Consider the following 13,654-nt stretch of genomic DNA (forward strand, 5'->3'; position numbering starts at 1 on the left):
GCGCCCCCTTAACCCCCCTGATGGGCGCCCTTGATGGTGGTTATAAAAAACTTGACTGTAGAATTTCAAGAATATACAGAACCATGTGCAGCCTTTAATTGTATCATACAAATCTAAGTATTTCTCTTATGTTTTATTTTAATTTTATTTTGTTTCAAAAAGAGGGTATGGAATATTTTGAAGTAAAAATACTACATACAATTTTGCTAGTTATTTGTGTATTTTTTGAAAGAAGTTTTTACTCTTAGGGTTGGCTCGTTTACACCAGCTTTTTTTTTTTAAATAACTGGTTTAAACTAAAAAAAATTAAAAGAACAAGAATGTGAATCGTGTGAACTTCATAGTGACGTTTCACATGTCAAACCATCTGCATTAGTCTTATTTCCTTTTCACCTTTTAATCAAGGTGTCCCATGTTCAATTGTCGGTCGAACCACAACCCTTCTTTCATGTGTAAACCAAGTACTCTTTCGGATGTCACTTTAAGCGAAAGTCTTCTCCTTGATAACCTCGGTATTACGTAAGGATGTTAAACCTAAACATACAAAACGAAACCAAATTATATATTTCTGCATGCCTGTTGTTTTATAAAGAAGCGAAGGTTGCTTAAATATATTGATTAAAATTGGTAAAATTTATCGATTGCCTACTTAGCTTCCAACATTAGCTTGGATTGGACTTTCAATGATACCTATATACTAAATTTGTAATTTAATACCTCAGTTTTAGAAAAATAAACACACTGCTGAACAAGACTGCACTTATTTAATATAAAAACACATTTACACGTGACGTTTCGATCTTCTATCCAAGATCCTCATCAGACGTACACTCACGTCTGATGAGGATCTTGGATAGAAGATCGAAACGTCACGTGTAAATGTGTTTTTATATTAAATAAGTGCAGTCTTGTTCAGCAGTGTGTTTATTTTTCTAATTTTATTCGCAAGACGTTGACTATGATTGTGTGTCACTCAGTTTTAGCGTACTGATTATAATACGTTGACCTTTAAATTTTACATGCAAATTAAATTTTACAGGATTTTCCCGTTATTGTTTTACATTTAAAAGAATGACGGGATTTTCCCGATGGCTAGGGCGGGAGTTTCTCAATTTAAGAAATTTACTGACCGGACTTCTTTAAGCTTATGGGACCTCTTCCAGCATAACCCAGTTGTTGAATAATAACACCAAGGCGAAACAAACTTATTTCTGTGAATATGTAATACAAATACATAAAGCAAAATATCTAAATCAAAAAACCTGGTTTAAACCCCAAAAAAGCCTGGTTTAAACTGCCCCCCCAAAACGGGTTTTTGGCATTTTCAGAAACAACGATGGTTCTTGCCAACTCTGCTTACTTTTGTATATAGGAGGTTAAAATGTGTTTATTATATACATTGGTTAATCCTTTGGAATTCATAATGTAAAAATGTTGAAGTAAAATTGTTTAAAATATCTTTTCGAAATTCATGGTTTACTTTCGAGGTTTTATATTCTTATCGGCATCAACCACTAATTAAATGACTTTCTGTGTTATAGAGAAGCGAAACAAAGTCTGCTTTATCGATTTAAAGCAGAATTTTGAAAAAAGCCCAAAATTTCCCAAGCAAAAAAGCAAAGCAGAAAAAACCGAGTTTTTTTCCAAAAAAGCCGGTTTTTTTCCGAGCCCTTGCATCTCTAATCTGAACCCAGATATTCACATGGTCAATATCGTGCAATGCTTGGTGTATGTTGAATTTTGAATCGGATCCCATTGAGTGATCAAAATGCAACGTTGTGGTGTTTTAGTACACATATGAGACTACAATCTGAACACTTTTGAACAAATTCAGAGCGACATTTCTATGCGAAATTCAAAATTCAAATCTTAATTTGAATTTTTAAAGTGTTATTTTTTATTTTACAGGTTTTTTTCATAATAGTACAACTTGTAGAGCAATCTTTAAGCTTCCTAATGGTGTTTGTATCACGTCTCTAGTGCACATATTAACCATTTTATAACAATTATTAATAATCACTGTAACTGAAAAAATGCAATTTTTGACATTTTTGAACAATCTGTATGGAGATACTTTCAGGAGGAGAGAGGTAATATTTGGGATTTTTTTCATCCCCCACTGTAATAAATCTGTACACTAATTTTTACACAAATCTGAGATGGTCAAGTCTGATGACTTGTTGATTTGACATGGAACGTCCCATATATATATATATATATATATATATATATATATAAATAAAATTTTCCCTTCTTTAGAAGTGGAATTTTCGAAGCGCTGGGCCACGTGCCAAATTATTTTTAATGGTTACCTTACACAGGGTATTTCAAAACAACACTGACAACGTTTGGGAGGTGATTCCTGACACCAAGATAAGGCAAAAATATAGACCAACCTGGGTGCACAAATGCTTCCTTTCGGACTTATAGGCTGTCGAAAACATGAAAAAATGAACTTTAAAGGTCCATAGCTCCAAAACTATGGAACCTACCGTATTCGGATCAAGACTTCACTTAGGAACTAGTATGTGCCCTATCAAAATATCCAAGTTTGAGAATCCTGCGATACTTCCACAGCAGTTTTTATAAAGGTAGTTGGTGAGTATTTCATATTATATGCCTGTAGTCAAACTTCCTCTATAAAAAATGTTGCGTGAGTACCTTAGGATTTTAAAACATGTATTTTTGGATAGCGCACATATTAGTTGCTAAGTAAAGTCTTGACCCGACTACAGTAGGTCCCATAGTTTTGGAGCTATAGACCTTCAAAGTTAACTTTTTCATATTTTTAGCAACCTATAACTCCGAAAGGAAGCATTTGTGCACCCAGATTAGTCTATACTTTTTGCCTTATCTTGGTCTGAGGAATCACTCCCAAGCGTTGTCGGTGTTGTCTTGAAACACCCTGTGTACCAAGTTTCATCTTCCTAACTTGAGACTCTGTTTTTTTCATAAATATTAAATTCCCTTTTCCCCTTAGATACACAGTTACATACATGTATTATAAACGGCTATAATATGTATTATAAATTGTGAGTGTTGAATGTTAAATGGATTCAAGTTTTATACTCAAATCTCCTGTATAGTATGAAATAATTAAAATAAATACATTATCAAAAATTCGCGGGATATTAACTTTAATCTAAAAAATTATATATTTTGTTTGAACTTGCATTAAAAAGATTTTGCCATCACATAGTACAGATTAAGATACTAATTTTAGGCTAACTTTCGATTAGTGTCCAAGAATTATCAAAAATACTGCAGTTTATTTCTGTTTTAAGCAAAATAAATTTGATTTAAATTATTGATTTAAAAAAAAAAAATCATCCGATTTAAATGAATCAACGCTGAATGTATTCAAAGTATATTTTGTAAGTGCGAGTTTTATATTTCTGTCTGGCATAAAATCGTTTTACAACTCAGCTTCTCATATGCAGGGATTTGAATCACGTGGGACAGCGTTAGCCCAGCGATTAACTGCGTGGAAAAATCTTCTAGAAGCAACCCAACCTTCAGGTTCTCTTACTTCAAACCCAGCTGCATATCAAAGTTATGTACAACATGTGGCGAGAAATACTTCAAAGGTGAGTTTCTAGTATTTTGAAAGTTGTATTTGCATTTAGATTTGATACCATATTGGCACATAAAAACGTTCTGGACTTGTTCTAAAACTTGCGTCCTAAGACCCGCCTATATGTACCCCTGCTTCCTATTCCTGATTAAACTGTAGGTCCACAGCTCATTCAGCTTTCGTAGTGAAAAGGAGCACTGTACTTCAAACAAACGTCGTAAATATTCAGAAATACGAGATATGGATAAAAAAAAAAGAAGAAAGAAAAAAAAACGGGCTGATACTACAAAATCTTTTATTCATCATTTTGTGCAATAGAAGCATTATCGCCTTCAAAGCACACCGATGATCCATACACCATTTCATACGAAATGTCCATTGCTGGAAGCCAGTGTTGCTAGTCATTTTCGGAAACCATGTTCATGAATTCGTCACTTTTCTTTTTCCTATCTTCTACTGTCTCAAATCTGGTTCCGTTTCCTGTTGACTTCACCTAGAAAAAAAAAATACACAGAGCAAGATTCGGCAAATATAGCGGATGATCGAACACAGGAATCCTATATTTTGCCAAAATTGTCTTCAGGAGCAGTGTTTTAGTGAAGTATCCATGACTTGTTTGCCCACAAGCCAGGTCGTCGTTGTCTTACTCGCTGAAAGGTGGTCAGCGCGTTGAGGCAATGATGTTGATTTACAATTTCACCTTCGGGTATCCAATTAACATACACGATCTCACCGATGTCGAAAAAAATATATAATTTCTTTGAATTTCGATTCGATCTCTAGCTCTTTCAGTGCATGGATTGGCGTTTGTCTTCGGGATCGTTCGTGAAAAACCACTATTCATCATAGGTTATTACTCTTTCTAAGAATGTAGGTCTTTTTCAATGTTTGTCAAAATATAAGTACAAATGTTTACCCAAATTTCGTTCTGTTCCAATGTCAGGTTACCTGGCACCAATTTGGAAAACACTTTCTTCATGTAAAATTTGACGAACATTTTCTTTGTTAATTCTTGAGATTTCAGCAACAGCTCGAGTGCCTGAGCGGCGATATTTTCGAATCTTATCGCTGACTTTTTTTTAATATTTGAGTACATTTCGACGTGCAACGTCATCCAGGATGCGGGTCATCTGTGATCATTTCTCTTCCTGCTTTAAGCCCGTTAAACTCCAAATGAGCTTTAAGCCGTTTGAACCACTCATAAATTTGTGTGTGTGATAAAAAAACAGTCATTTACGTACTCTACCTTTAGCAAATCGTAAGCTTTGTCGCAAATTTTATCAGTTTGAAAAAAAAAAAAAAACCTTCACAATGACAAGCTGTTCCATTTTAACATTAAGCACTTTTGTCACGGAGCATAGACGCACGGTCCGTTTCGTCCAAAGTTCACAGAGGAACTGAGCGGCTTGTCCCCTTGGCAATCACTCATTCGATAGCCATAGTATCATAATATACACTCATGCATCGTTTAACCTTCACGCACTCGCTGTTCGCCAATAGCAAAATCAATCCGTTTGCTTTCTAGTCGCACCTCGTAATTTCTAGTATAGGTATCTTATTTAATTAAAAAAAAAAAAAAAAAATAGTGGAAGATAGATTAGTGTGGTGGCTCATGGCCGTTACATTTATATATATATTTGATATATATTTGATATTTGATTTTTAAATGTATTTTTTCCTTTGGCTGATTAGAGGTCGGTGATAATGATTCCTTTATTATTTTTGACGTCAAACTGTTCCAAACTAATTTTGATCTCAAACTGTACTATTCACCATTGTCAAATCATCATTTTTAAAGTAGTTTCTACTTCAGAAGACTGTATTATTCAGCACTTGTTGTATGTGTGTTTGAGAAGCAAATAGTGTTTTCAGTTTCTCCCTCTTCTTCCAAGAAACAAAAGACATACATTTAAAGCTGTTTTCAACGTAGGCTAAATAAAATGTATTTCGGTCCAATGTTTGTTGGTCAACTATTGAAGAGAGATTAATTTATAGAATGAGTGAATGCAATTTCAAATTGTATTTAGTGTAATAGTTTTGTATTTCGCTTGTGTTTTTAGAAAGAAAATAAAACAGGACAAAGAAGAATGCATAACATGACATCAGAGAGAAAAACAAACGAACGACGCAAAGCGAAGATCGAGAAAACAAGACTGAATATTCATGATCACGATCACTTGTCAGAAGATGGTTTCTTCTGTGGAGAACCAAGTAAGCGCCGAGATTTATTTTATTTTCTTTTTCCTTTTGGATAATCAGTTCATGTATTGTCTTTGTAGTAGTATTTGTCTTTGTAAAATTGTATATAGTGAGCTGCTTCTTTTTTTTTCTTTTTTTTTTCATATTTTGTTTAATTACTGAAATTGACTTTTGAAACGCAAGTACCTCCAGACGACGTGAAAATTATGCGGTGAAAATCAAAATTACGAAGAATTCTAGGTAACCTGTGATTAAATTCCAAAATTATTGTTAAATAGGAAAACATATTTATAGGATTACTACCGATCATGAAACAGAGCTTATTTTGTAGATCTATGGATTCGAATTCAATGCTCCATCGGGCTTTGTATTTCCTCGTTTTATCAATAATTTCACCAATTATGTTTTATGTATGTATTTCATTTTTGATATAAAAATATAACACTTGTATTTGCCGTCATCTCCTTTACATTACGCGATATAGATGCAAGACTTTAATAAAATTTTATTTTAGTTGATTAGTTAAAAGCTCATTGGGCTGCTTGTTATTTTCTTTTGCTCGATTTTCTTCTTCTTCTACAATTACTAATACTACTACTACCACCATCACCAATTAAGGACAATTGAATGTTGCTTTTTCATACATAGTTTTCTTTTGCTTGTAATACTGTTTTTAATTCCTTCATAAAATTACATAAAATTATTTATTTATTTTTCATAGATGTACTTGATCTCATGCGGTTAGCGTACGCGTCTTTGGCAAGAGGGCGCGGCGTCGATTCCCGGTGGAGCTCATGTTCGGATCCCACTTTAAGCTGTAGGTCCACATCTCATGCAGCCTTGCTGGTGAAAGGGACGGTAAACTGAAAATCAACTCAGCTCACCTTGATCTCATCAAGATTACTCATTAGGTGATCGTGGCTCTAGATTTGACTATTGTGTTGCTATAAAGAAGTTTTAAAACTTTTCATATTAATAGAGGTCATAAGGTACTTACGTTGCTCTTCTGCTCTGTTGTAGATTTGTTTTTTTTAAAGATCATGTTAAATGTAAAATTTTCCCCGTTAGCTGTGAGCATTGTCAAGGCGTAGATACGAAGAGAGCTTTCGGTAGGGAGAAAGAACTAGTGTAAACGTTTCTGTTTTAGTTTTTCTTGTATAATTAATTCTCATACTTCCTGTTCCCACTAAAACCTTTTTTGTCTTTCTTACATCTTGAAAATGTTAACAGTCATCAGTGAAAATTCGAAGTTTAACGTGTTCTTTAGAAATGTACAGAAGAGGAAGGTGAGTATCTTTTGAGTTTATTTATAAGAATGCCTTTTAAGTTGCGTACCTTGTAAAAGAGACCATATGTTTATAAAATATGAGAAACAAAATGGAGCTCCACAAGTCACTATAATTAATCTCTTACACACTGTTTCGGTTTTGCCCAGTTATATTAATGACTCTTTTCGTTTCGCAAGACGGTTTGATTAAAAACGAAACCAATTAAATACGTCACTAATTTGCACTCACTAAGTGGATGAGAAATCTGGCAGGTAAATCATGTGGCTTAAAGTTCTGTTAAGGTTTCCAGTATTCATAACAAGTTGTTTCAAACAAAATAATACAATATTTTACCAATCGTAATGCATCTCAATACTGTAATTCGAACTAAGTAATTCTGGGAAAGATCTGAAATGATTTGAAGAATATCACTGTGGTGATCTTCTTGCGTGGCCCCGCGTAGTATAGTCGCTAACGCTCTTGCCTTTGATCTGAGCGGTTCTTTGTTCAATTCTCAGTAAGGACACTCAGTTGAAAATGTGTAACTGCTTTCTCAGACCAGCCATCCTGAATGAGGTTTTTCCTGGGTTTTCCTCGTTCTCACCAGGCAAATGTTGTGATGGCACCCAACAGACATTTCCTCGGTCGCTTCCTTCCTTCACTTTTCGACAGATAGTGTGTTCGCCGAGGGACATCACCCCTCATATGTTACGGGCTTAAGGCCATAGATACCGCCTGTGCCCAGAAATATGTAAAAATAAATAAAATAAATATTCCTGTTTGGTGAGCTTCGTAAAATAGATATTCCTGTTTTGGTGAGCATCTTCGTGGCTACATGGTTAACTACGCGCTTTTGGGGCGGGAAACCCGAGTTCGATACCCAGTGGGAGCTCGTGTGGTTGAGATTCCACGTTAAGCTGTAAGGTGAGTTTCGTATTGTCATGGAGCTAAAAGCAACGCTGAACTTCAATGTAATCTCTTCCTGATTTAACATGTTTCTTTTATGATAATTAGCAGTCTTGTTTTGGCTGCTAACTATTTCTGTGACTCTTAAAGAAATACACTCTGTATTGGATTTACCCTGTACTAGTTCAATTCAATTAGGATTAATGAAATTAATTTGATTTTGGCATTTTGTGGTGCAGTTTTAACCTAAGCTGGCTTAAAACAGTGTTGTTTGTAATTCTGCATCTTCAGTACTTTTTTCTTGTCAGTGACAGTGAAGGAATTGACTGTATATGAGAAATCGTTTAAAATTTCCTTCCGTCGTTCAGAATTTTGCACCCAGTTCAAGGAATTATCTAGTTTATTTAATTGTTAATACTGTTCTTATTACAATAATCTCCTAAGAATATCCCGAGGAAACGCGCCCTTACGGGTCAGAGTAGAACAAAGAGAACTTTAAGAAGTCGATGATGTCAAGTATTTGGGAAGTATTTTGACAAGAGATGCTTACTGCACCAAAGAGATCAGGTCAAGAATTGCCATAGCCAAAGAAGCATTCAACAAGAAAAGATCACTGTTAACTAGCAGGCTCAATATTGGACTTAGTACTATGTCAGGAGCATTGGACTGTATGATTCAGAGACTTGGACATTACGAAAGTTAAAGAAGATATTTAGCGAGCTTCGAAATGTAGTGTTGGAGAAAGATGGAGAAGATAAAATGGACAGAGAGAGCAACAAGCTTGGATGTTTTAAAACAGATAGGAGAGAAGAAGATACTTCTAGGCGCGAAGAAGTTGTCTTCATCATACCACCATAGAAGGAAAAATGGAAGGAAAGCGAGGAATAGGAAGAAGAAGAACAGCTGATCGATGATTTAACAGTGGAAGTAACATTTCGAAGCCTTAAAAAAATTGAAAAAGCACTTATTAGTCCCAGGAGCTACATAAAGGCAGAATACTCAATAATAATAATAATAATAATAATAATAATAATAACTTACAATTCAGCTCGCACATCTGAAACACATGTATCCCACCACGAATCAAAACCAAGTCACTCGCACCAATTAAATATTGTTAACCGAGTTGAGTTGAATTGTGTGTAGCGTCCCTTTCAGCAGCGAGGCTATATGAGACGACTTAATGATTAACGTAGAATCCGAACCACATGAGTTCCCGCCAGGAATCTAACCCGGGTCTCCTACGCTAAAGACGCGTACAGTAACCGCTTAGCTACGAAGAAGCTCTAAATATTAACTTTGGAGTATATATATATATATATATAAACAGTATATATATACAGTTTATATATATACGTTAGCCATTAATTGTATCTCATATTCCATTCACATTACTAATTACTAAAAATGTATATTTTCTATATTTTTTATTTATTTTTTGTTTTTTTGTTTTAGTTGCTTGTTGTGGTTTTCGTTTTTAGTTTTTTATTTACCTATTTGTTTTCGTGTGATTGCAGATCCAAATTATGCACGTGTTGTATTCAGTACAGTGGATAACACTAATCTGTTTGCACTAAATCCAATTTTGTCTATGTGCTCTGTACAGAATACCTTACAGCAGCTGGATGGGTTTAAGAATATATGTGAGAAAGTCTCTCACGGTAGGTGTTGCGAAGGATGGTCACTTCCCAGCTATATAGCATTGCTACGAAACAAGACATCGTGTTTTTTTCTAACAGTATGTATCAGTGGTTTGGCTTATAATTATGAATACCATAATTAATTGTCTTTTTTTTTTTTTTCCCTATTACTTGAAATAAGGTTTAAGTTTAAAATATGATATTATTTCGTGCCTTTGTAAACCCGTCGGATAATATTGCGAAGAACTGGTTGTGATACACGTAGAATATACTCACCTATATCCTAGTGGTTTAGCGACAAGAATTGATGCGCTGATCAAACATCATCCACGTTAAAGCCAAGAGTTGACCATAGTCCTTCGCGAGCTTTATTGCCTGCAACTTCTTTAGCTTAGTAGTAGACAAAATACACATATACGAAAGACGCAAATGTCCATTTTCTAAAAACTGTCACAATATATTTACTTACGGATTCATTTCTATTTACGCTTTTGCATCAATATATTAATATATAATAATAAAGTAAATAAATATATATTTACCTTGGTACGTATTCTTTAGTTTTTACCCAAAATTTTGGTAACTATTGGCTGTTGTCTTTGACGAAGGACGAAAATTCGCCGTAAGAACGAGATTCTACTTGGTTATAATCCTTTTATTTCTCAGAATATCTACTTCATTATCCTATTATTTAGATTTATCTTTAGTAAACCTGGAGTCCTTACTTCAATTTCGTTTAAGTTTTCTGTAATATTCAGCACAAATAATAAAAACAAGCAATTTATACGAATCATTTTATTAGAACTTGCTTATAGAGTCTGTAAAAACCTATGCTTCAACATAAAATCTTAATGAAAAGGAAAATTAGTGCAATCTACACGTTACGAAAATTATTTTAGTAAATGGTGTAAACACTGGATCGCCTGGAAGAAAGTTATGGGCCAGAAATGTTTCATATCTGGGAGTCGGTGTCTTCTGAAGTTGCCATAATAATGAAGTATCAAATGGTAAAACGCATTGGCACTAACAATAATAGCAGAGGCTATTGTGTTAATTTATAAGAGAAACCGACTCTTCTCCACCTGTTCCAGGAGTGATTTCAAAAACAGAAGAACAGCTGTTTTCTGCCTGTATTTTAAATAATTATATTCCAAATATTGCTGATAGTGAATAGAACATCTTCGCAGTATTAGTGAATAATATCTGAAAAAAGTTTGCTCACTTGCTTTATAAAATGTTGCTGCTTGTGAACTAAATCATATGAACTTACGTTAGCGTGACGGTTGCTGTTTTAAGAATTATTTGAAGAATTTAAGGAACGTAACTCCGTTGTGTTTCTTAGATAATATTATTCTATAACAGTGTGTTGACTCATAAACAAAATGTTCAAAAGTTTTAGTAATAATTTTACAATAAGAGTTCTTACTTTTATGGTACTCTTGTTCTCACGTAGACAAATTTTTACGCCTGTGTAGTTTTGTGCGTGGATCCCTGTTCGATTCTCAGTGAGGATATGTAAGATTGTTATTGACTCAGCATGATGAGGCAGCTGAGGAGCTATTACTTATTTAGTGCAACATGCATCAATAAACCGTACCATAATTCTTCATGGCTGTAGCACCAGGGAGTTCATTTTAAAATTTGCCCAACTAGGCTAGAACAAACTATTATTAAATACATACTTTCGAAGTTTTCTTTATTTGTACTCGTGTGAACAAACTTTATTTGTACTCGTGTAAGTTTTCAATCTTGTCGTCAGTGGATGAGAAGAGAGGTAGGAATCAAGACAGTAATTGAAAAATAAATCTTCATTTTGTCGGCTGAGATTGTATTGTAAAACGAAGACAAGTATGCTTTTTGACATTCCAATAATTTTCTTCGCAACCTCTTTTCCCTATTTATATTGTTTCAAACCTAACCTCCATTCTCATCCCGTTAAGAACCCACAGAAGAGATCATAAGCTTGGTGGTTCGTATATATTTAAAAAAAAAAAAAAAAGTAACTGAAAGTATTTTGTATGTGATATTTCGGAATTCCATTCAAACACGTAACACAGATGTTTTTCATATAGTACAACCTAGACTGTCAGTAGTTTAACGCACTCGGTTCTACAGACTTCCTAAGTTATACAATGAAATATTACATACACCCGTAGATTTATTTAATTCTGAAACTGCATATAACTTTGCACTACGACGTGATTTTAATGGATTATGTTGGTAAATAATTTGCACTACGACGTGATTTTAATGGATTATGTTGGTAAATAAATAAATAAGTAAAAGTTTATTTTAGACTGGTATCTGTTCATAAATTATTAAAACCAAATATGTCTATGTTTGTTCTAAGCTTCAAAAACTATTTTTAAACTGTCATGGGATCGAATAAAACCTTCTTTTTGTGGAGTTGATGGTTTATTTCTGACATATGCTTTACGTGGTTAGCTTGAGTGTGTATTTGTTGCTAGTGGAACAACTATACAGCAAAGAGGACTCGGATTTAATTCTGCACATTCTGTCTACAAGGTTTTCAATATTGCTTCATACATATTGTTAAGAACAAGTAACTAAATGAAGTTATTTTACTCTAGGAGGAAGATGTTATAGAGATATCAAAGCTGTTAAAATTGTGCTTCCCATTCTACTACAACAATGTGTTGCTTGACTGCGTAGATAATTGTGGAGATGTTCCTGCAGCTTGTACGCAGCATAATGCTATCTACATCATGTTTCACTATTTAATGAATAGTAACTTCGCATCGTACACCGTAAGTGGAAACTTTTTATTATTTTTCTTATATTATTATAACTGATAACAATAAACATAATAATATTATTTCTCTGATAACAGATTTTACAGATGCATCTAAGCAAATTTTTCTTCTTCCATATTTGTGTAGTAGTCCTAGTCTGTCCTGAGTTTCTGATTTTGAAAGTATACCTGTTACTTAATCATACAACCTTAATTTAATTTTAAACTTAGTTTTTGGATAAAAAAATCCAATACATTTCAATAGAAATTTTCATGTAGGCCTTATATCTGGAGAGTGCTTATTCCGCAGAAAATACGGAAACTTGATTTAGGATCTGTTCAAAAAATTTGTGGCCCCTGATCGAAAAACTAATTATTGGCCAAGATCGCAATCTTTTGATCCATTTTTAGGTTTTCTAAAATTCTTGTTACAAACTTCTTGTTCTAGACTCATTGTAAAGAATCCAAAGATAGCGAAGTTACAATCCACATCATCATCTTCTTTCTCTGTCTTTTCCTATTTATATGAAGTCGACGTTTCTTTGTTCATTTATATACTTTTTGGTCACTTTGTATCTTTCTTCTCATCCACTTTCATTGTTCCCTCTTTGTTCTTCTCATTAAATGGTCACACTGCTGCAGTCTCTTTTTTTTTTTTTTTTTGAAGGGGGGGGATCTTCTTAGATATCTCTACAACCTTGTTTTTTTTTTTCTCCCTTTACTCTCTCATTCTTCACTCGTTCTCTTCTTGTTATTTTACACATCCAGCATAGCATTCTCATTTCAATAACATTGTCTTTTTTCACGTGGTTTCTTCATTGGCCATGTTTCTGTTCCGTAAATCATTGATGGCCTAAGTACTGCTGTGTAAACCACTCCTTTATTCTTTGAAGTGATTCTGCGGTCAAACAACGCTACATACTTTTTTTCGATTTCACCATTCCTCTTGCATTCTATGGGTCGAAATCACCATTCTTGGCAACAGATGAGCTTAAATATTTAAAAATTTTCACCTCATTCAATATTTCTTCTTGTAGCCTTACTTGTTCATTTCTTTCTTCGTTAAACTCGATATACTCAGTTTTCTTTATACTAATTTTTAGGTCTCTATCTTTCAAAGACTGTCTCAAACTTTCTACTTTCCTTTCAGTTTCTTTCCTATTTGTATTGAATAGTACAATATCGTCGGCAAACATCATAATCCAGGGAACTTCATCCTTTACATCCTGAGCTATAACATCCGTGGTGACGTTGAAGAGTTTCAGGCTTAAGGCTGAGCTCTGATGTAATCCAACCAAACGGGGATTTGGCGTGT

The 13,654-nt window shown here is 34.0% G+C and overlaps 1 protein-coding gene across 1 annotated transcript in view; it reads left to right on the top strand.

Annotated features, from left to right (window-relative positions):
• Positions 1–13,654, top strand: part of disp (RND transporter family member dispatched) — a 58,386-nt gene that overhangs the window by 13,146 nt on the left and 31,586 nt on the right. The window contains exons 3-6 of the mRNA XM_081758707.1: positions 3,441–3,587; positions 5,635–5,785; positions 9,465–9,685; positions 12,179–12,355. Of these exons, the coding sequence (XP_081614833.1) occupies positions 3,441–3,587; positions 5,635–5,785; positions 9,465–9,685; positions 12,179–12,355 (696 nt within the window). The remainder of the gene's footprint in view (positions 1–3,440; positions 3,588–5,634; positions 5,786–9,464; positions 9,686–12,178; positions 12,356–13,654) is intronic.

Source organism: Thermobia domestica, chromosome 5 (genome assembly GCF_964235325.1).
Source record: "Thermobia domestica chromosome 5, izTheDome1.hap1.1, whole genome shotgun sequence".
Taxonomy (NCBI): Eukaryota; Metazoa; Arthropoda; class Insecta; order Zygentoma; family Lepismatidae; genus Thermobia; species Thermobia domestica.